At 52.9% G+C, this 21843-nt stretch overlaps 10 protein-coding genes across 10 annotated transcripts; 2 read left to right on the top strand and 8 right to left on the bottom strand.

The window, feature by feature from the left end:
• Nucleotides 1-1131: 1131 nt before the first annotated feature.
• On the bottom strand, nucleotides 1132-2853 carry COCCADRAFT_28251 (uncharacterized protein; the record flags this gene model as incomplete). The annotated part of the gene is made up of 1 exon (XM_007716570.1): nucleotides 1132-2853. The coding sequence occupies one exon, from the start codon at nucleotides 2851-2853 to the stop codon at nucleotides 1132-1134; it is 1722 nt and encodes a 573-aa protein (XP_007714760.1).
• A 952-nt stretch (nucleotides 2854-3805) lies between these two features.
• On the bottom strand, nucleotides 3806-4537 carry COCCADRAFT_102568 (uncharacterized protein; the record flags this gene model as incomplete). Its single annotated transcript, XM_007716576.1, has 1 exon — nucleotides 3806-4537. The coding sequence occupies one exon, from the start codon at nucleotides 4535-4537 to the stop codon at nucleotides 3806-3808; it is 732 nt and encodes a 243-aa protein (XP_007714766.1).
• Nucleotides 4538-5059: 522 nt separating this feature from the next.
• Nucleotides 5060-6149, bottom strand: COCCADRAFT_38902 (uncharacterized protein; the record flags this gene model as incomplete). The annotated part of the gene is made up of 3 exons (XM_007716577.1): nucleotides 5060-5203; nucleotides 5249-6028; nucleotides 6078-6149. 3 exons carry the CDS (start codon nucleotides 6147-6149, stop codon nucleotides 5060-5062), a joined length of 996 nt encoding a protein of 331 aa, XP_007714767.1.
• A 1174-nt stretch (nucleotides 6150-7323) lies between these two features.
• Nucleotides 7324-8310, bottom strand: COCCADRAFT_38903 (uncharacterized protein; the record flags this gene model as incomplete). Its single annotated transcript, XM_007716578.1, has 1 exon — nucleotides 7324-8310. One exon carries the CDS (start codon nucleotides 8308-8310, stop codon nucleotides 7324-7326), a length of 987 nt encoding a protein of 328 aa, XP_007714768.1.
• A 1191-nt stretch (nucleotides 8311-9501) lies between these two features.
• Nucleotides 9502-10989, bottom strand: COCCADRAFT_102567 (uncharacterized protein; the record flags this gene model as incomplete). Its single annotated transcript, XM_007716579.1, has 2 exons — nucleotides 9502-10628; nucleotides 10773-10989. The coding sequence occupies 2 exons, from the start codon at nucleotides 10987-10989 to the stop codon at nucleotides 9502-9504; spliced, it is 1344 nt and encodes a 447-aa protein (XP_007714769.1).
• A 741-nt stretch (nucleotides 10990-11730) lies between these two features.
• COCCADRAFT_38905 (uncharacterized protein) lies at nucleotides 11731-13515 on the bottom strand (the record flags this gene model as incomplete). Its single annotated transcript, XM_007716580.1, has 4 exons — nucleotides 11731-12068; nucleotides 12128-12580; nucleotides 12636-13210; nucleotides 13262-13515. The coding sequence occupies 4 exons, from the start codon at nucleotides 13513-13515 to the stop codon at nucleotides 11731-11733; spliced, it is 1620 nt and encodes a 539-aa protein (XP_007714770.1).
• Nucleotides 13516-14980: 1465 nt separating this feature from the next.
• On the top strand, nucleotides 14981-16492 carry COCCADRAFT_102591 (uncharacterized protein; the record flags this gene model as incomplete). The annotated part of the gene is made up of 4 exons (XM_007716581.1): nucleotides 14981-15137; nucleotides 15208-15335; nucleotides 15434-15655; nucleotides 15716-16492. The coding sequence occupies 4 exons, from the start codon at nucleotides 14981-14983 to the stop codon at nucleotides 16490-16492; spliced, it is 1284 nt and encodes a 427-aa protein (XP_007714771.1).
• Nucleotides 16493-17064: 572 nt separating this feature from the next.
• Nucleotides 17065-20136, bottom strand: COCCADRAFT_7098 (uncharacterized protein; the record flags this gene model as incomplete). The annotated part of the gene is made up of 7 exons (XM_007716565.1): nucleotides 17065-17099; nucleotides 17155-17250; nucleotides 17390-17588; nucleotides 18624-19315; nucleotides 19379-19597; nucleotides 19668-19805; nucleotides 19938-20136. 7 exons carry the CDS (start codon nucleotides 20134-20136, stop codon nucleotides 17065-17067), a joined length of 1578 nt encoding a protein of 525 aa, XP_007714755.1.
• A 582-nt stretch (nucleotides 20137-20718) lies between these two features.
• COCCADRAFT_28260 (uncharacterized protein) lies at nucleotides 20719-21517 on the bottom strand (the record flags this gene model as incomplete). Its single annotated transcript, XM_007716571.1, has 3 exons — nucleotides 20719-20868; nucleotides 20959-21028; nucleotides 21354-21517. The coding sequence occupies 3 exons, from the start codon at nucleotides 21515-21517 to the stop codon at nucleotides 20719-20721; spliced, it is 384 nt and encodes a 127-aa protein (XP_007714761.1).
• A 146-nt stretch (nucleotides 21518-21663) lies between these two features.
• On the top strand, nucleotides 21664-21822 carry COCCADRAFT_102569 (uncharacterized protein; the record flags this gene model as incomplete). Its single annotated transcript, XM_007716582.1, has 1 exon — nucleotides 21664-21822. The coding sequence occupies one exon, from the start codon at nucleotides 21664-21666 to the stop codon at nucleotides 21820-21822; it is 159 nt and encodes a 52-aa protein (XP_007714772.1).
• Nucleotides 21823-21843: the final 21 nt, after the last annotated feature.

A 21843-nucleotide genomic window follows, 5' to 3' on the forward strand; every position in this document is an offset into this window, starting at 1 on the left:
GAGGCTTCGGGTGAAACCCGCCCGGGCCAGTATATATTACCGTTTTGGGTATAGTCCTCGGTTTCGTCCTGCCTCTTTGGGCTACTCCGCCCGCTGTCCCGTCAGGAACACGAGGAACACGTGATCGGGATGGAGAGATATGCAGTGTCTAGGTGCCGGAATATCTCCTTCTTCCAAACCGTAAAATGCATCATCTTCTCAAGCGTCTGCAGCCTCCCGCCCGCCTATTTGCACATCCTTCCATTGCGCAACCTCGCACGGCCGCCTGTGCATCTTTGATCGCCATGCACTAGTTTTCCTCGCTCCGTCGGCCTTGTTCAGGTCAAACCCCCGTCGACTACTGAGAAGATATACCATCGTGTATGCAACCTTGGAGCCCTTGGCTGAAGGCCTCAAGAAGCTATGCGACGACGCCGTTCACCTTAGCCTCGCTTCCACTACATACTATCACGCCCACCTGCCTTTTCTTCAACAATCTCGGTCCGGCTTTGAACAATGTGCTTGAGCCGAGGCACGTCTCTGGTGATCTATGGATGGATGACTGTGGGTAGCGAGAGAAGATGGCGTACTTGAAGCTATGGCGGTGTGTCTCTCAACCCGCCACAAAAGCAATGACCGAGTATTCGTATGAGCCTCTAGCAGCCCGAACATCCTGAACCAATCTCATACTCTAGAAAACTCCATATCTCCCGCCTCACACGGTATCACTTGATGCCCGACACACGCCGATCCAACTCGCCGTCTTTCCACCATCACCCGCTTACCTTACACGTCCGTTCCACTATTTAACGTTGGATGTGGACTACAAGCAAAACATGGTTACGAGCACAGTCAGCAGCAGCAGGCGCAACCTCCCGATGACGCAAACCCCGGCAGTAGAGGATGACATAACGTACATGCATATGTAATTCTCGGTGCGTCCTAAAAATAACGAACTTATGGTTCGATTTATCAGCGTGGTGTTCTAGGTGAGATTACACAGGTAGGTTGTATTACATAAAACTAATATCAGAACCAATTTCACCTCGTAACTCCATACATTTACATGGATTAGACTAGTATCTAAGAGCACATATCAAGATGATCGAAAATGTTTTTCATTCAGATAATTATCATTACACTACGACAAGCTTACTTATTAAGCCTCTTCGCCCTCTCCGGGTCCCTCCACCATTTACACTGCTCCAACCTAATTGCCACTCCCTCATCCTCCATATACGCGCCACCTTGGTCTGGAGGGCTAACTACCAACTGCTTACTTCCAGCACCCTCGTACTTCTCCCAGACCGCAGAGTCGGCAACACGATGCGTGTTTGGATCGCCACTGACGACGAAACTCGCCCAGTATGCGCTGTAGAGCACGGATATCTCCGGGTATTGTGTGTTGAGCTGGCCGTTGAAGTAGAGAGAGTCGCTGGCATGAGGTATGCCTCTGTATGTTGGCGAGAAGTTGGGTGTGTTCCAGCGTGCCTTGTAGACAGGTGCGGAGGCGGAGGAGAGGACAACGGCGGTATCTTGGACGGGGCAGATGTACGAGTAGTCTCCATAAGCAGCGGAGAGACGCTCGAATTGGTCGGAAACGTATCCCAGTGTGCCGGGTGCAATCTTTGTGTTGGGGTACAATTGCTCCAGATCAGCAAGATCCTCGGCGTTCAGGCCTGGGGTCAGAGTTTCCCAGAAGGTAAGGTACTCGGCATCAGTGCGTAGGTCCTGTGGTGCGAAAGCTTTTCCTTCGTCGGTAGTAGAAGAGATGAGGAGAGGGACCTTGAAGAAAGTTCCTTCCTCGCCAGATGTCGAGCCACGCTTCTCGAAGATTGGTCCTGGAGAAACAGGCTGCCAGGGCCATGTGATGTTGTAGTTGTGGGCATTGTAGATTGACGAGGAAATGAACTGGATATCATCCACTTCAGATGCCTCCAGGCACGCAAGCGCTTCCGAGGTAGGTGATTCAGGACAGTTGAGATAATCCATAAAGTCTGCAACTTGGCGTTGGTAGAGCGGATAGTCGATACCTGGGAATGCACGAGCAGTCGGCGAACCAGATGAAATGGCAGCCTTGCTGAACAATGGCTTGCCAGCATCCTCAGCATAGTTGTGGAAGAGATGAATGCCAACAGCGTGGCCGCCAGCACTCTGTCCACCAAGCGTGATCTGGTCCTTGTCGCCTCCAAAGTGGCCAATGTATTTTTGCAAAAACTCCAGCGCCATCTTTTGATCTCGGATCCCCAGGTTCAAAAGACCCTCTTCTTCCATGAACTTTGCAGGGAGAGTGCCTAGTGCGCCAAGGCGATACTGCACTGTGACAACCATGAGAGGCTCCGTGCTTCTCTCAACAAACGTAGCACCATCGAAGCTGCGGTGAGAGCCAGAAACAAATGATCCACCGTGCAGGTAGACCAAAGATGGCAGCTTCTTTTCCATGGAGACGCCAGATGGTCGGTAGACATTGATGGTGAGGCAAGCCTCAGACTGTCCCAGCGAGCTGTACATGTTCTGGAAGCAAGCCGGTCCATTCGCTGTCGCATCTTTTGTGCCATTAAAAGGCGCAGGCCAGGTAACTGGCTTGAATCGGCCTGGTCCAACCGGCTGCGTAGAGTACTCGACATTCAACCAAGCATCTACCGGTCTGCTGAAAGTCTCCGTCTTCTTCAGATCCATCAACAGCTTGGTGCCTTGGAAGCTGCCATATCCGGGCAGGCTGATGAGTAGAGACTGGTCTGGTGTCTCTTTGTTTGGAGGACTCGGTCGTTGTGGCGTTCCCGGCTGTGGCAGGGCCGGAGGATAAGTTGGCCTCGCATAGGTGAAGGCACCAAAGTACCAAAAGAGAAACACGGTACTACTTGAGAAAATCATGATGATGGCGAGCCTCCTCTTGAACCATCGCGGGGGGAAATGACTACCTTTTATAGTGCTTTCTTGCTCCGGTATCGTTGCTGGTGGTACCGCAGCAGACGGTCCAGGGAGTCGGTCCGTCATGGTTGCCGATGTGTGCTGCAGGGTGTCAGGGAGCAGGTCGCGCAGAGACTGCGGGGCTCCAGATTCAAAGTAACTGCTACTGCGGATAATCTGCGGCCAGAATGGCGTTTGTTGGCGCTAGTTGAGGCGGTGGGTGGTGCGCGATGGGCAAATCTGGTGTTGAGTGTGGAGAAAAGGCATAGGGCCGGCCAGTATGACGTTGCCAAGCCCCGTTAGGATCATGCCCGAGTCAAGTACATATCAAGGTCAAGCTCAGTCTTGCCGGGAACCAGTGCCGTCTTTCGTTCTAGACAACTTGTTCCCGAAAGAAAGAAAGAAAGAAAAATCAATTGGTCCCATAAATCTCGCTATAGTAGAGACCGAGGGCACAGCGGACTGTGGATGGGTCCACGGCAGCGCAAGAATTGGCACGGATGCGCCATCCATGCTTGTCTTCAGCCGGACTTGTCTTTATTTTCTCTCTCCTACCGATGCATCGTCCAGCCCGAAGGGAACTAGAAATCTGCATCAGGGGTTCAATCTCCGTCGGTAGAATATACATATGCGCGTGACCGATATGCATGCAGGCAGCGAGGACAAGACTATCGTATTAGACCGCCTGCACCCCGCAACACTAGCGTATAGTAATCCAGCCACCAAAAATTTGGCTTACTCTGAGCGGCCATTGTTTTGACGCCGACAAAATAAACTTTGGACGAACGCAAAGCTTCACATACTTTGTCAGACTAGACTCAATGTAAATGCATTCTAGTTTCTTTCTTCTTCGAAACGGTGAAAAAAAATAACTCATACCCAAACTACGTGTGTATTTACTCGTTTTTTTTTACACTCATCGTCCCAGCGCTGCAAATTCCTTCTCCACCGCATCCGCCATATCCGCAAGCGTGTCAAACTTCCACGTATACACCGGATCATCGCGGTTCCCCATGACAGCCCCAGGTCGATAGATCCACGAACTCTTGATCCCCATATCCTTGGCGGGGTGGTGATCATGATACTGCGACTGCGCCGTCTGCAGCACCTCGTGCTTCTCCACGCCAAACTCCTCCTTGACATGTGCAAGCATGTATTCAAAGTTCCGGGGATCAGGCTTGTAAGATCCAATGTCCTGGGCTGTGTATACGGCGTCGAATTTGTAGCCCTTGAGACCATTTGCATTGCCCCTCTTGAACGAGTCGTGGTCGACGTTGGATAAGACGACTAACTTGTAGAACTTGGAGAGCCGCTCCAGTGCAGAAGGTATGTCGGGGAATCCGGGCCAATCGCCAATGCTCGCGCCAAACTTTGTGCATTCTTCTTCGCTGGGCTTCTGCAGCCCGACTGTCGAGCACAGCTCAGGGAGGACTTTAGCAAGTACCTCGGAGTACTTGAGGTGGCCTTGTTCCCTCTCGACGCGAGCCTCGATCTCGTGCATGGTTTTCAAGAGTTGCTTACGGTCAATGTCTTCTTTGCCGGATCTCTTCAAATGGGGCTCAAGTCCGATCAAAGCTCCACTTTCCCAGTCTATGAGCGTGCCATAGACGTCGAATGAAAGGAGCTTGAAGTCTGTGAGTTTGGCCATGTTGAATAGTCGCGCTGGATGACTTGTAAAGGGACGAAATAGTAGTCGAATCGGTATACTAGAATAGTTGAGTATGACTTGGAAAAAGATGATGAGTCGTGTTGATGATTATCAGCAATGCGGTTCAGCGATATTTATACTTCGCGCATCTTATTGTTGGTATCGTTGTTTGGAAGCATCTGAGTAACCCCACTTGGAGACATGACGTTGGCAGTGGGGTAAAAGACCGAGATAACACGCCCTTTGCACAAATGCGGACTACATGCGCGACTACAACACGGGAAATGCACCAACACGTAGTAACTTAAGACAGACGCTGTACACGCTTTGCGTGCCTATCAGAGCAAAATGTAGATCGCTGACGCGTAGGGTTTAGCAACGAAGTCTACTGTGACTCAACAAACCGTTAAGACCACTCATGCTTCAAGATGCAATCTGAAATTATACTACATTATTTGGTGTGGTATTCTATCGTAGGGTCGGTCCGATACTTTTACTACAGAACTACCCTGTATGGACACCTTAAACCTTCATTTGATACGGCAAACTTCCAAGCTTTGACTCCAACACCTCCTTTGTCAACTTCCACACGTTTGCCTGCAGCTTCTCATCCAGGGCCTGGTTAGATGGCGCCTGTACCTTCTTATCGGGAACAATGTATGAGTTCTAGAACTATTAGCACGATACTCCATCTAAGTTTGTATGACTCACCTGGATTTGATCTTTGACAATGTCTGGCGATGCTGCTGCAAACAGGGCAGGCCGACAGCCTTCGGCCACTGGGTCCTTCATGAATGGTCGCACAGCATTCACGCCGACCTTACCAAGCGTGCCATACGCTTCAATGGCTTGATTCTGTTGATCCGTCAAGACACCACCGGGGTGTGTTGCATTGATCCACGGCAGACCCAAACTGTTCGTAACCTCTCCAAAGTCGCCCGCCTTGATGTGGGAATAGAGTTCGCGAAGAAAGAGAATCTGGGCCAGTTTTGTTCGGTTGTAGAGCTTCGTGGCACCGATATCCTGGTTGATCTCATCAATTGATTCAAACTTCATGCTCGAGTCTGCACCACGGTGGAGGTCGGACGACTGGTGCACGATGCGCGAATCTGACGTCTTTTGTAAAATGGGCAAGAGCACGAGTGTGAGATGGGCTTGTGAGAAGACGTTGACCTGCATGTGGCTGTCCAGGCCATCGCGCGTTTCGTTGTACACACCAACACCGAGACCAGCATTGCAAACCAATGCATCAAGCCTGTCCAGCTCTTTTGCCAGCGACTTAGCCACCTCGTCCACCTGCTTCAAGTCTTCAAGGTTGCACTTGCGCCACTCAACCTTGCTGACATCACCCCATTCCTTGAGCGCCTCTTGGGCCTCGTCGGCGTGGTCTTCTTTATTCGAGAGGAGATAGATTTTGGCAGGGTTGTGTTGGAGGAGATGGGCAACGATGCCATAGCCGATGCCAGCGGAGCCGCCTGTTACGACATAAACCTAGTCTTCAATTAGGACCTGGGTATTCTTTTGGGGGATGAGAGCTTACCTTTCCGCTCAGGTCTGGAATGTCGGTGTTAGGGTCGAAGGCGCTGCCGATTGCTTTCTTGATTGTGTCCATGGTGTATGTAGTTCAATATATTGAATACGTCAAGGAGTTTTGTTTACTTGGATTGCGAAGAATTCCTCAAACTATGGGGTTTTGTTCAACATATGGTTCACCAAGATGTTGCATGTCATGTCGTCATAATGATTTGAATTGGCGTAGGTGACACTTCCGACTACAGTAACTAGGCGTCGCATCAACTCAATATACAATATGCGTCAGGTAGAACTAATGTATTGATTTATTTCTATCAAGTGCTGTATCTTGCGCACCAGTGCGTTGTGAAGTTTGCATATTTAGCTCTAGTGTATGTTGGTGTCTATAAATTAATGATGTAGTATCGCGGCGTATGCGATGCAATTTGCTACGTATAACAGACAACTCGCGAAAAACGCGCTTCGAGAACAGCCCTTTGCTATTTTTGAGATGATACGTATTATTTTCATAAAAGATGGGGCGTCGTATACGAAAACATGACGTGCCATGTCGCTAGGATAGATGATGCAGGGCCAGCCCCGCCACTCCACCAAATGATTCGTTTGGATACGTTTGATCTTCAGAAAAAGTAGCATGCCATTTGTAACTAAAGCGCATATTTCAACGCAGTAACCCTCAATAAATAGCTAAATCTGGAAGATCCGAAAAAATCCAAATGTCTCTGATCTCGATAGACAAGCAGGTTAGAGAAGAAGAAAAGAAGTTATTACCATTAAGCCCAAGTATCCAGCATAACTTCATCGGTCGAGTCCTAAACCCCAACGCCTTGATAACAACCTTGCGCATAAAACAATCCAGAGTGGGGTATATATCCAGCCAGCCAGCGCAAGATCATTAAAAGTTCCTCATTCCAGATTCCCCCCCAGCGCCAGTAAGCCCCAAACGGCTTGAAGAAGAAGAAAAAAAAACATGCAAATCTCCTAATCGTACATAATCTTACACCGTACATATTACAATGATAAAAAAAGAGAAAGAAGGGACTACGAGCAAGCGGAGTACTCGCACGACAAATCCAGTCCCAGAAAAAGCGCGCCTCGTGAAAGAAAAAGAGAGATAGAGAGAGAGACCTATCGGAGGGGATCCAAGAAACAAAAGTAAAGAAAGAGAAGAATAGAAAAAAAGGGGGGGTGGTGGTGTTACACACGCTCCTCCTCCACCAAACCCCCAACTTCATCAGGTCCAATCTCAGAACCTAAGAAAAGAAACCCCTCCCCCTGCCCCCAACTTTAGGACTCAACGGCCCAAAAAGCTTAACATCAGCCCCCATCTTCTTCACAAACACAAGATACGCCTCAAGCGCCTCCTCCTGCGTCTCAAACGTCTTATCGCGATTCATCCACATCTTGAGGTACTTGTCGGCGCCGACATCTTTGAGAGCAGCGTACCAGCCGCCCTCGGAGCGCTGGCGGAGCTGGATAGCGAGGTTTTTACCCTTGAGAGCGCCGATTTTGGAGACTTCGCGCATGCAGGCTGCACGGAGGTCGTCTTCGTCTTCCGAGTCTTCGTCGGAGGAACTGCTTTCTTCTTCGGAGCTTGAGTCGAGGGAGGAAGAGGAGGAGGAGCGTTGGATTTTTGGGCGCGAGGTCGAGGATGTGGTGGCACGGGAGAAGAGACTGGGGCGAGTGGCAGGTTTTTTGGGTTCGGGGGCGGGTTTTGATTCGACTTTCTTCTTTGCGATGATTTTGGGTTCGGGAGCCTTTTTGGGGGTGGGTGCGACTTTGGTGGTTGGAGGGCTTTTTGAGCGCGATTTCTTGTCGCTTGGTTTTGAAGACTTTTCGGTCTTTTCCTTGGAAGACTTGACTGACTTCGATACTACGGAAGCAGATTTCGCTGACTTGGACGTAGTTTTTGATGGCGTTGGCGGCGTCACTTTCGCTGGTGGTGGCGCCGCTCTCGCCTTGAATTGTTCAAACGGGCTCGGCCATGACCCTATAGGTTTTGGTGTCTCTTCGACCGGCGGTGGCGGCGCACTCTTCTTTGACTTGGGGTCGGCTCTCGAGGGTCTCGCGGGTGTTTTTGGTTGTGCTTTTGGTTCTGGGGTCGACTTGGCTGTTGCTGCTGCTGTCGCCCTTATCGGCGCGCCTCTCCTACCAGTTGCGACTGGAGGTGGAGGTGGAGTGTCGGGAACGGCGGCCTCCCCAAACAATTGTCGTGCTCGGTCCTTTACACTGGGAAACATGGTGTATGCGCAGCCAGGGTGTCCTGACTCGGTCAAAGTGTGCGTTCACTAAGTCGAAGCAGTGTCGAGTATGCGATTGATAGTGCCCAGTGTCAGCCTTACAGCAAAGACCGTGGGAGATCAAAACAGTGCGTAATGGGGGGGGGGAGGCGAAGACAGTGCGCAAGTGATGGAGACATAAATGGAGACCTCGGGACAGGATACATATCATTCTGGCAGCCTAGTTGAGTTACTAGGACAAGCCACGGAGACGCATCGGCCACCATGTGAGCAGCAATCCGTTTTCAAAATAAGTGGAACATCCCAGCAACCGCTTCTAGAACGCCTGCTCGCAATGCGGGAGTTGCGGTTCCAACACGCAGAAATGTTGCAAGTAGTGGGATGCATGGCTTGTCGCGTGGGACGCCGCATGACATGTTCACACGACTCCAACGCATGCGAACGTTTTTTTCTTACTTCCCCCGCATCTCTTAGGGAAAAAAAAAAGTAGCCCACGAGGACGACAATGCGACGAGGGTAACAAAAGGCGAAAAGCGATGGAATTACAAGAGTTTAAAGGGGGACGAGTGAATGGATGAGCCACCGCGGCCCCCCTTTCCTGGACGGAACACCGGCTTTGACGGGAAATTGGCAAACGGGACGAATAACGGCGCGGCATTCACTCCCCCGGTTTTGAGGATAATCCGGACTCTCCACACTTTCTGGATTCCTGGATCTCCGGGGTTGTTTGTCTTCGCTCGCGTCTGGTTGCGATGGGATAAAAGGCGGTGTTGGTAAGATGGATCATGCACGTCAGTCAACGTGCAGCAACGGCATCGGCATATGGTTTAGCGGGCTCCACTCGTATCGCCTTAGCGCATTCTGTTTGTAAGTCACGTTGCGTGTCGTCTCGTGTCTCTCGCGATAGATTCGCATCAGCCGTCCAAGCCTCGTATGTTCCCAACAATGCACTCTCACCACGCGGATGCAGGGACCTCTCTCAGCACCCCATTGGCCTTGAGTAGGCGTCCCAACGAGTCTGTCTCTTCACTCTCAGTGTGTTATTATTGTCATTGTTGTTGTTGTCATTGTCTTCTCTCATCATAACAATCAGAGCCATCTTGGACAGCTCTCTCACTACATGTAAACATCTTCCTGCGCTAGAAAGGTAAAATCCCGTATATTATCACATCTCATCCCATCAGTGCATACCTACGCCTGCGCACTCACAGGCTTAATCCCCACCTCCGCCATCTTCGTCGCTTCAACGGGGCTATCCACCCTCTCCACCACATCCGTAAGGCCCAGATACTTCAAATTAGCCGCCCATCCCAAATCATCGCCAAAGTAACCCTTCATAACCTCGACACCGTACTTGATGCCGTTCGTTGGGTCGTACGTCAGACACTGCTTGCCGACAGCCAGACCAATGACTGCGTCCCAAGCGGGCAGCTCCGCCGTCCCGTATCGCTCGGATGAGGGGTCCAGTTCGGAGTTGAGGATGGCGGAGTAAATGTTTTGAGCGGCGGCTTGGCCCATGACTGTTGCGCTGCCTGCGCGCTTGATGCCGGTCCACGCAATCACGTCACCGACGCCAAAGTGCGAGGATGCGTTTGCGATTGTGTCTTTGAACATTAACGATTGGTGCACCATGACTTCCTTGTCGGCATTTAGACATTCCGCAGGTAAGACGTCGGTGGTAGGTGTGCCCTTCTTTGTCGAGTCAATGACAAAGTCTGCGGTGATTGTTTCGTTGTTTGCCAGTGTGACGGTGTACTGGCCGTTTGGCATCTCAGTGATGGTAGCCCGGCTACCGAGACGCAGAGCAACACCCTCTTCCTCGAGAAGAATTCTTGCGCGCTCCTTGACTTCTGCAGGCAGGGGCTCTGATGAGAGAACTTCACTCCGCGAATGTACCAATGTGACGGCAATTTGCGGGTAGTTGGTCTTGATCTCAGCAGCGAACTCGATTCCGACAGCGCCAGCGCCAATGACGACTACCCTTCTTCCCTCATACTTTGACGGATCACCACCGGTAATCTTCTCAATAAACGCCCTTCCATCTCTTTGATACTCCTCAAAGGTCCCAGACTTTGGCACAGCGGGGAACGGCCTCTTCAGCCCTGTAGCCATGACAAGGTAGTCATATGCCTGCAGTTGCACCTGACCATTACGATCGCACCATGCGACAACCTTGGCTTCAGGGTTGACATTCTTAACGCTTCCATGCTTGAAATGTAGGTTCGGCTGCTTCAACTCATTCAAATGGCTGAACCTCTTCCACATATACGCCGTATATTTCGGCGTCACGTGGGCAAGCGGTGAGCCAACAGAGTGGACTGTGAAGAGACTCAAGCATTAGTTATGCTCTTTAGGAGTGGTAAGGAGGGTGATGGTGGGGGGATTGGATTTGATAGCGGGGTCCAATTGCACACAAGTCAAGCCTCGGCTAGAAGAGGGGGGGGGGGGGGGGCAAAACGCACAATATCCATCACGCTCATCGATAACTGTAATCTCGACTCCTCGTCTACTCCGTACGCCCTTGAAGTCCGGGCCTGGGTACACGCTTTGCCGTGCGCGGCCCTGTGAGTATTCGAGAAGGTTGAGGACGGCTGAGATGCCGCCGTAAGCGCAGCCCACAACGAGAACCCGATGAGGGCCCGATGAGCTAACGCTGCTCAGGGTTTCTGTGAGCCTCATTGTGAAGAGATCTTTGATCTGATAACGGAAGCGTCGTGGGGGTAAGCAAAAACGAGGCTGTGAGCAGAGGGGTGGGAGATGATCTGATTAGATTAGGGATGACAAGGCGGACTGTCTGCTACTTATTGCTACCAACGCAACATGTGAGACGCTACACCGACATCGGGAAAGACGAGCAGTGTACAGCGCGCCGGTGGCTTGTAGTCTCCACGGACGATCCACTACCACCATGGACTTGAGAGTAGAAGACGTGATTGGTGACCGGAGTGGCATCTTATCAGATCCGAGAGTCTGCCGATGCAAATTTTTATCAGATGCCCCACTTTGCGGATGAGACTATACCAGACATCACCTTCTGCCAAGGTATCCAATGTGGGCTATGCTCTTCAACGATGTCAACGATTAGCTAGATGCCGTTAGACATTGATCTTTTGGTACCGAATTAACCGCTTGTTTCTCGGGCCACCCCGAGATTTCATGGCGTTGGCCCAGTACAAAGCTTTCCTATGTGAATGTAGATACGTCACGTAACCACATAGACACAGGCACCATCCATATCTTATCACAACTTCAACAGATAAAAACAAAGCTTTTTTGGAACTGACTAGTTCGCGTTTCCTCTTACAGAAACCACAATTATACGAAAATATATACCTCTGAAATTACCACGCAACCTATTTACTCTTCATCTTCATCATCTTCATCATCTCCGTCCTCCTCGCTCCCCCATCCACCCAAGAGTCACTCTCCCTTAAACCCTTCCACCAGGACAACAGGCCCCTTGTACTGTTTCCTTGCGCGAACCGCATAATCGACTCCACTAAACAACGCAACAGCTGCAAACATGACAACAGCCCAGTTAAACGATTCGGCCTCCACAGGCGTAGCTTCAGGCCAGAAGCACCAGAAGAAGGCGTGAGTGGAATACAGGAAGCCGCCGATGTTGACGGGGACACCCCATTTGCCGAGGGACCAGCGGCATGTGGGCAGAAGTTCTGGGTGCATGATGCGGCGGTAGAGAACGGCGCCGATGGAGAACATGTAAGTTATCATCAGGGCGACGACATTGAGGGAGATGACTGGGGTACCCTTGTTAGCATAGCTTTTCGATAGGAAAAGAAGAAGGGGGTTGACTCACTAGCATTGAAGGCAACATCCGAGCCGATGTTAATAAAACTCAGAATAATCGTAAGAGCACACGTAACCGTCACCGCATTTGCAGGGACCTGGAGCTTGGGGTCTACATGGCCGATCCAGCTGCTAAAGGGGAGACCGCGGTCTCGAGCGAAAGCCCAGGTCTGGCGGGATGTGGAGAGGTTGTAGGTTAGGGTTCCGGCGAAGATGAGGACGGTGGGGATGGCGTTGAGGGCGATGACGCCGCCGGTGGAGACGGCTTGGGCGAAAACCCACATGTGTGGGTAGCCGGTTGCGTCGTCGAGGGCAGCTTGGACGTCGGTGATCATGAACATGTAGCTGATGAGGAAGACGACACCGAGGGCGCCGTTCATGATGTAGGCGCCGATCATGGCGCGGGGAACGGTTTTACCTGCGTCCTTGATTTCTTCGGCCATGTGGGCTGCAGAGTCGGAGCCTGTAGCTTAACGTTAGTGTTGTCACAAAAGGTATAACCTTGGAGCTAAACGTACAGATACAAGCGTAGATGGCTGATAGTTGGCCTACCATGAGTGCCAGGCCAGTGGAACTCCAGCCGCCACCGTTAGTAAAGTGTGTAAATGTCACTTCGGCCGTTGCTCGTGGCGACAAGACCCAGAAGACAATGATAATGGCTAGGAAACCAAACACGTGGATGACCAACATAATGTTCTGGAAGATGGGCATGAACTTTGAGCCCCAAATGTTCAGTACCCAGACCAAGAGGGTGACGGCGATGACCATGAGCGTTCCTTGCCAGTTGGTAGGAGAGTAATCTGGATACATGACAATGGCCGAGGACTGAATCAGTGTTCCCACGAGAAACGGTCCGGACGCGGTACCAGCTTGCCATGATAGAGTCGACATCCATCCGATGAAGTAGCTAAATGGCTTTTGCACGCTTGGAGGCGAGAATTCCGAAACCCAATGGTACTGTCCACCAGCTGTCGGCGCCATGGATGCCATCTCGGCCAGCGACAACATGACGGTGCTGAAGCCGAACCAGGTCCATACGAAGCTCCAGATCAGGCCAGCTGGGCCTCCATCAATCAAACCTTGAGAGGTGGCACTGCTGCTGTCAAACTCGTGTCCTTAAAAGCGCTCACATATAGTCACTCACGTCAGGAGAACCTCCCATGTACCCTGCAAGATGACCGTAAAAGCCAGTGCAGACAGCGGCCGATAATTCCTCTTCAACTCCTGCACCTTGCCCATGCGCAACATGTCTGCCTGGTCCGCCCTCGTGTATCCCCTCAGGGAATCATGATAATCCTCGCTCTCGCCATCATCCGCAAAGCCAGGGCGATGGGCTCGCGACTCGAGCGCATTCTGCTTGTTCATGCCACCGAGCGGTTGGCTCTGGTAAGCAGCCATGACTAGCGGTTTTGGCACACGGGGTTTCCCAGCGGCAGCGCCAAGGGACCAAAACGAGGCCTTTTAAACAAGGTAATGTAAATATGAGGAAAAATTTGGCCAAAAACAAACAAAGGCCAGTGAAAAAAAAGGAATTCCGAGGAGGAAAACCCGAGAGACTGGGACTCGGGAAAATAGAAAATTCACGCGAAACGTTGTTAGTAGGTAGAGGTAAAAGGAAAAAAAGAGATCTAAACGTTCTGGCAAATTGGATAGCGCATTAGTTTGACAAACGGGCTGGCTGGTTGCTGAGACCTAGGCCCTTCGCTTCGTCAAAACGGTGGCTTGTCTCTCTGCCGCTCCTACAGCACTGGGCGTGGGGCCCGCTAGGCTGAAATGCCCTCGAATCCAATGCCGTAAGAGCCATCTTGGTATGCATATGTGCCGACAAGGGAGGACCGGCCGCACGTTGAGCATTGGCGCAAAGGAGAAGAGCGCCCGGCCAGCCAACAGGAACCCCGCGACGGAGCTGTCATGCGCGCAGGGTGATGAATGGTTCGAGGGCAAGTCGGTCCGTTTTATTGGCAAACCATGCTACCACGCGGGCCGCTTCCTCATCCGGGGGGGTTGCGATGCTTAGCGCTACAAATATGCAGGAGAGGCAAATAGAAATTTGATAAGCAAAAAGGCGGCGGCGGTCATGTTTACCGGGGTGGGATCGAGTAAGTGTAAGTGAGTACGAGGCGGAAAAAAAGACGGTCTCCATGGCAGATTACAGGGAGTTTGAAGAGAAATCGGCCGAACCAAGACACGGCACAAAAGTGACATTTGGGAAATTTTCTTTGGACGAAAAAGGCGATCTGCAGTGGGCTAGCAGAACCGCGATACGTTGACGTCGATCCTCCGGTTTCTTTGCTTCTTTGAATGTTCCCTCTCGTATCCACCTGCCATTCCCTTAACCGCGGCTGAATATGTATGGCGTTTTCTTTGCTCAACCGCACCATCAGCGGCGGGCCAGATCCACGGGCGTGGTAGGTTTCCGATCATGTGCAATTCGTCACCACTGTACCGCTCGGCCGCCCGCTCAGAAGCCTGCTTTAAGTTAGGAGACGGCTTGTGGCGTATTTAGCATTTGGCTCGCTTCGTGCTTGCAGAGCCGGCGAGGCCACGGGATGACAATTGGATCCAATGGTGTAATAAGCGACGAGGGACCGGGCCTCACTTCGCAAGGCGGAAGGACAACGAGGGAGCCAGGGGTGGGTGGGGGGCGTTGACCCACGGGACATGTCGCTAGGCTAGTGTGGTGTGTGGTGAGCACTGCCATCGTTGCCCTGGAGGGGTTTTGTGAGATCTCTCGGCTGTCAGCAAAAGGGCAGTTATAGAGTTCCCAGGCATCCCTTTGCTGTCGCGTCACGTCCCCATAACGGCTATCCTATGGCCTCTTTTCACCTTCGCTGTCGCCTCATCTCCTCTGCCTCTGCTCTTCATGGCGGGAGATGTTGTTCCTCCGCCCTATGTCATCACCGCCAATGACAAGCGCGGCCTGATTGTCGTGACGGGCGCTTCCGTGTTGGCTTTTGTCTGGTGCTGCTCATTGATCCGCGTTTGGCTGCGATGGAGATTAAAAGAGTGGAGATCAGATGGTGAGTACTTCGTCCTGTTGCCTCCAAATTCTTCATATGTCGCACGTACTGAAAATTCGCTTTTTTTTAGACTGGTGGTTTGCGGCAGCAACGGTGCTTGACACCGTGCAGACGGGCATTATCTTGCACCTCGTTACTCTGGGCTTGGGCGCATCTCAGGACAAAATACCGTTACCGCAACGCGAGCAACTGGGCAAAGTAAGTTGGGCCCCCCAAATTTCCAGAATCGTGCTGGATCCGCACCAGGATGTGCTGCACTGGGGCTCCACAGAAGCAACGTCTAACAGTCTGAATAGGAAGGTTTTGCAAGTCAGCTCCTGTACGTCTTTGTGATCCTGGCCTCCAAACTATCCATTCTCTTCCTCCACCTACGGATATCGCCCGGAGGCTCGCATCGCATCGCAGTATGGGCGACCGTGGCTTTATCTTGCATATGGACCATAATATCTGTCGTCCTGGTCTCGGTGCCGTGTAACCCAACACAGACAATTCTAAACCACACCAACTGCAACAACCGGGTATGTAGTTCCTCCATCTCCTTCACTCAAAAACAGAATGACTGACTGTGTTGGTACAAGTGGCCCAAATGGCTCTCAATCGGCATTCTCGACATGGTAACCGAATTCTTCATCTTCGCCCTGGCAGTCCTATTAGTCCACTTCCTGCACATGCGACGCTGCGCAAAAGCCCTGGTCGTATTCGCATTCAGCGCGCGTCTCCCCGTCATCGCAATCGCAGCTGTCCGGCTGTACCTTCTGCGTGACCGCATAGCCGGGTCATACACGTTCGACTACCTCGTGGCCACGCAGTGGCAAATGGGCTACGCCATCATGAGTTGCACCATCACGGGTCTGGGTCCGTTCCTCAAGCCCTTCGACAGCGAGTACGTCGAGAGCTACAAGCACTATAACCATAGCAGTTCGCATCGCTCGGCGAGCCAGCACGTAACGACAGGCTCGAGCGCAAGCTCTGTTCTGCCGCCTCGCCGTACCATGCCGCGGAAAAACCAAGACAACATCTCAGAGTCGTACTTGATGAACGACATGCCCTCACGCAGTGGCAGCAAGCGAACTGTGCCTGACCATCGCCGCTCGTCGTCTGGGGGAGAGCTCCGGCAATCAGAAAGTCCCCTGCCCAATGCGCCCGTCATGTTGACGGCCGATGAGCACTTTCGCCCCACCCATATTTACCGCGGCCACGAGGCGGAAGTATGGGTTGGGGAACGGAGTCCAAGTTTCCCCCAAGAAGAAACGTACACGAGCTCTGGAGCAAATGGCGCCCGACGACCGCACTTGGTCATTGGCAAAAAGAAGGAGTTCAAGATTGAAGTTGATAGGGCAAGCCGGATAGTGTAGGCCTTGGTTGGACGACTGCGACAATACCCTTTGTATTATTTTGCGTGCGGCATTGTAGGAACCAAGCCGGACTTGGTCCAGCAAGGTCACGCACAGACGACGATCTCATGATGCCTAAGATAACCAAAAGTAGACCTCCAATAATGGACGATGTACATATTTCCTTCGTAAATAGACAAAATCCGATCAGTGGCATATTTTGAGATGCAAGTCGCCTGCTGCCGTTACTCATACAAGTCACTCAAAAGGGGGAAACACAAATAGCAAACAAAACTCCTCATTCCTATGCGAAAACCTATTATACACCAAGCAAAACGAGCAGTTTCCTGATTACCCGTGCTCCCCACCATCGTGCTCGCCCCTAGTAGTCGCAGTGATATCATGAGAAATAGTGCTTTTCCAATTGTTTCATGCGCCCTATAGCTCCGCCTCTTGTCCAAACACAGTCATGGAGAATCGGACACGGCTAACCGCACATCGAGGGGAATCTTGCAAAGGTTACCACTGGGCAGCGGCCACCTGGAACGGAAAATTTGTAAAGGGTAAGAGAAGTAGTAATTCAATACGCTTGCTTATGCGGAGAATCGGCGCATAACCTTGGCGATAACTGCTGATGATCAGACGTGGACTCTACAAAGGCATATGAATGTGAGATTGCATACCGTGGAGAGCGACAACGCTGAAGATGAAGACAACGGACAGTGTCATGACGACAACAGGGTCGACCTTCAGCCCGGGGGACTCATCGGTGTACAGCCCTGAACAAGTACGTTAGCAGAGTTGAAGAGTGACGTTTCCTCTTGGTCCAGCATCTCCCACTGTAGACGTGAAGTTGAGATTGAAGTATTGTCCAATGTCGTTTCTTCGCGTCCAGCGGCCAGTCAAGTGGGTACTTACTCAGCATGGTGCTTGAGCTGCCGCCGGCACCAGCAGCCCTTGTGCTGCTCGGTCGCAGGTTGGCGGTCTTCTCAGCACGGTCGGCGGCTGCCTTCCTTCGCATGACGGTCGCAGGACCACCTGGGGGCTTTGGCGACGCAGGGCGTGCGGTTGTTGAGCCTGAAGAGGCCGCGTTCGGTGAGGTGGCGCGGGGGGCAGACTGTTATTCCAGTTAGTGAACATGTTGGGGTATGCTGAGGTTTGGCTGGTTGGTCGGCATGTGAACGTCTTGTAGAAGGCAATGCTTGCATTTCCAGGAGAGCGAAGAAGCAGGCGTAGGTTGCTGAAAGGTAAAATAGCACAATTGCCCTTTCAACCCTCACTTGCAACACCTTATCGTCTACGCCTGTCGCATGCTCCTGTACTGCAAGCAATGTGCTGCTTCTCCATTGTCCAATGGCTTCGGGTGCGCTCGCGAGGGGGGTGACTGACCATGATGGGCGATTTGAACGGCAACCGGTGCGAGATGGACAGAAAGTGGGTGATGGAAAGGTCGTGGGAGGCTATAGGCGATAGTCACTCAAACAGAACCCAAAGGCCACGATTCTGGAGCTGGGGTTGCCGCGGCGCGCTAACCCTGATCTCGCTTGCGACTACGCTAGCAAGGGTCACGTGTTGTGTTCGCTTCCTCATATCCCGTTACAGCCATTTGCCCGGACCGGTGGCTGTATCTTGGAAATAGCAACTTCCAGAGCCAAATCTAATGTATTATAGCTCACAGAAAAAAAAAACAAGTCGTTTCCCAAACCACTTTTTTCCCATTACGCAGTTCCGTTAAATGTACCAGCCCTCATAGCCTCCCAAGATGATCGAGGCAGCGTCGTGGCTGTCGCTCGTTGGTGTAGAGGCTCTTGACCCGATCCGAAAAGCTAGCAACCGATAACAGCAAGATAACCTTTGACAAAACTCCCGCAAGTCCCCCATGAACCAATGCCAATCCGTGAACCCTGGCAACAAACACCTGTACCCACTCGTGAAAAGGTATATCATCTCCAGCAAGACCCCAACAAGTGCAGAGGCATGCGCATGGTGCACCTCGAACCCACACGAAATATTCGCCGACCTTCCCATTGACCTGCTCCGCCCAAGCTAGTACTTCAAAGACCGACTTGGTATGCCTGAGACACCTGAAATGCAGTAACTCCGGATGTGCATTGTATCTCCCTAAACAAAACTCCATTTTCTAGCCCCAGACCGATGCCTGCACGCCCTGCGTGGGCGTGTTGCTCCAGGGGCCATTGTTCCAAATACCAACTCCCTTGTCCGTAACAGTCGAAGAGGGATTCATAGAAGCAGATGTTGTAGCAGCTGCGTTGTTCTGCTCGCTAGCATTGTACGAGTTGTAGCCCAGAGGCGACGGCAGAGGCGAGTTTGTACGCTTGCCCATGGCAGCACCGGCAGGCTGCTGAAGGTTCTGGTTCTGGGGACGGGTGCCGATGGGGGCGACGCCGGAACCGTTGGCCTTTTGTCCTGGCACGGGTGGTGAGCCGCCAGGCGACGAGTTGGAGGTACGGTTGGCCTGCTGGGCATCGAACAGATTGAATGCGGGGGCCTGTGTAGTCGAGGGGGACGAGGTGCTGTTGGCACGGGCGTCCTGGGCGCTACTGGCCGCATCCTTGTCCCGGGGCGGCATCTGAACGGAGCCCTCGCCCGCAGCGTTCTGGGCCTGCATACCGAAAGGGTCAAAAGCGAGGGGAGACGGCCCGCGTCCGGCACTCGAAGTCTGAACGCGAACGTCCTGGCTCGAGGTTGGGTTGTTGTTGTACAGAGTGGAGGTCTCGCCATACAAAGCACGGTGCTGGCGGGCGATGAGTTCGCGGCGCTCGTCTTCATTCATGGCATTGGGGCTCATGGAGCGGTCCGACTTGGAGCCTGAGCCCGAAACGTCTGTATTACCCTAAGTCAACTGTCTGTCCTGCTTCTATTGTTGCCCAGATTCCGAGTCCTTACTTCTGTGATATTGCTGCTCCTGGTGATAGTTGCGCAGCTCACGCTCTCGCTGGGCCGCCATCCGTCGCTTCGCCTGTGCCATCTGGTCCGCATCGTTGGGTCTGGGCGCATAGCGCTGGTTCTGGTAGAAGCCCTGTACATTGGAAGCCGAGTGGGAGCGGGAACCGTCGTACTCGCTGACTGAGTGGTGGCGCTGAGGACCGCCCATGCGCTGCTGGTCTGTGGTGTGGTGTGTTAGTATGCGTGCGTGATGTGGTGTGTGTGTACATTTGTATGTGGGAATGCGTACCATAGTCTGGGTATGGACGAGGACCGCCTCCCATCATGGGCATGGACTCACGGCGGGCAGCGCCCATGGGCGTGGGAGGGAAGCCAGGACCAAAGGGCTTGCCGCTTTTAGCGAGGTTCTCAATGGCACGGTCGATCTCTGTGATGGTGTCAGTGTAACCGTACTACAAGTGTGTACCAAAGGCCTTGTCAGTGCCATGATTGTTGCATTGGGCGCCAAACATGGCACTGACAGACGACACTGGCGCAAGACATGGGACTTGCAACGTACCCTCGAACTGAGAAGCGTAGGCATTGGCGACTTCGCTGTTGACGGTGGAGCTAGTGCCTACATCTGGGTGAATGGGTGCACTGTGACGGGCGGGGCGCATTGGTGTAGTACCTGATCGCGAGGGCGGGGGAGGTTGCTCCCACGAGGGCTGTCGACCAGGAGCTGGTGCGTTCCACGACGCGTCGTTGTAGTAGGACATGGTGGTTGCGGGAATAATCGTGGCCAGATAGGGAAGATTCGAGATAGTAGTAGTAGCAGCGCCGAGCCGGTGGAGTGGCTAGGAGATCTGTGAGGGAGCAGGTGAGCAGGTGTGCTTGTAGCAGAAAAAACAGGCACAGGAAGCAATTGGCGTCGACTCGGGAGGAGAAGATGGCGGGACTGGCGTCGTCGGGTTTGGGGCGACACGAGGGGGGGGCGGGAAATCAAGTCGAGGCGGGCAACGGAAAATTTTGGTGGAGAGGGCACATGTTTTGGAGACTGAGGGGGAGGCCCTAGTGGGGAGACTAGGGGTCGTGGGCTCTCATACTCACGGTGAAGGCGACAAAAGGAGCGACAGCTGTCCACTAAGCTGAGGGCAAGGTGAAGTCAGCGAGTGAAGGACAGCTGGGAGCGGGTGGGTAGGGGTCAGGAGGGACTCGGGAGATATCGCGGGCCTGGGTGAGGATTATGTCGAAAGGGGATGCTGGGGACGCTCGACTACTCGCGCTAAGCAGGCCGAGCGAAGAGCTATCCACTTTATTCATCTCGGCCTCGAGACACGGGCCTCAGCACCTGCAGTCAGTTAGCAGGCCGTCGTCGAGGCATGCCATCCCATGCCGCCTTTGCACTTGCACTTGGCCCAGCGGCGGCCTCGATGCAGCCTGTCGGGGCTCTCTCTCGTCCAGCGACGGCGTGGGCGGACGCATGAGTGCATGACGTCCATGGCGGGCTGCTGCGGGACATGCATACATATGTAGTGGAGTATGTACAGTGTGTGTATGGATGGATGGGCCGGAGGTACATGTACATGCTTAGTACCTACTTGGCTACTACCACCACCACTACTACTACTACTACTACTACATCCATACTGGCTTAGGCTGGCAGCCCGCCTAGCGAACCGTTGTTCGGTCCATCATCAGACGACGGAGCTGCCCGCCCGCCCACCAGCACATGCCTGTTTTGCTGACGCTCTGGAATGTCGACAAGCACCGAGTGCCCCGAGTGTGGCAGAAGCCCGACGAGGGCCATGGCGAGGATGAGCGGGTGCCGTGTCGGGCCATGCATCTGACCCCATCGCCATCTATCTATGTGGCCGACTGCGAACGAACGGGCTTGAGCTGCACGATGCGGGGCATGGGATGAGCAGCGTGCCAGGCTCTCCAATAAGCACCCGGCAACGACAGGCGAATGCGAAAATATCAACTTGTGGCTGACTGCTCTGCACTCCCACCCATCGAGCCCGCCGCCCGCCCGTCGTCCACCCATCGTCCATGGCCATGGCCCATCACGACATGGCTGCCCGGCTGCCCAGCTGCCCTGCTGCCGCCGGCCCTGTTGCCGCAAAGGGCTTCCAGTCCGCGCTTAGAGCGCTTCGCCATGCACTGCACGCCCACTTCTGCATGTGAGAACAGGACGTCGGCATGCGATGAGCGACCATTGTCGGAACATGGTGCCGGCAATTTGGCTGTGTGGATGCGCTCCACTGTGTGCTTGAATAGTACACACACGGATTATTACTCTTCATATGTATTGGGCACATCCACAGTACACAACACTCCATGTCCACTACACACAAATGCCGCAATACGAAGCATTTTTGCTTTGTTCGGCTAGATATGCGCTGCCGCCTACCCCAGCTTTTGTAGCTCGCCTACCTGCCCTGCCGTTACGCTACCACCACTAAGAAGTATTCTCGAATCTAGCA

The sequence above is a fragment of the Bipolaris zeicola genome (genome assembly GCF_000523435.1).
Source record: "Bipolaris zeicola 26-R-13 unplaced genomic scaffold scaffold_145, whole genome shotgun sequence".
Taxonomy (NCBI): Eukaryota; Fungi; Ascomycota; class Dothideomycetes; order Pleosporales; family Pleosporaceae; genus Bipolaris; species Bipolaris zeicola.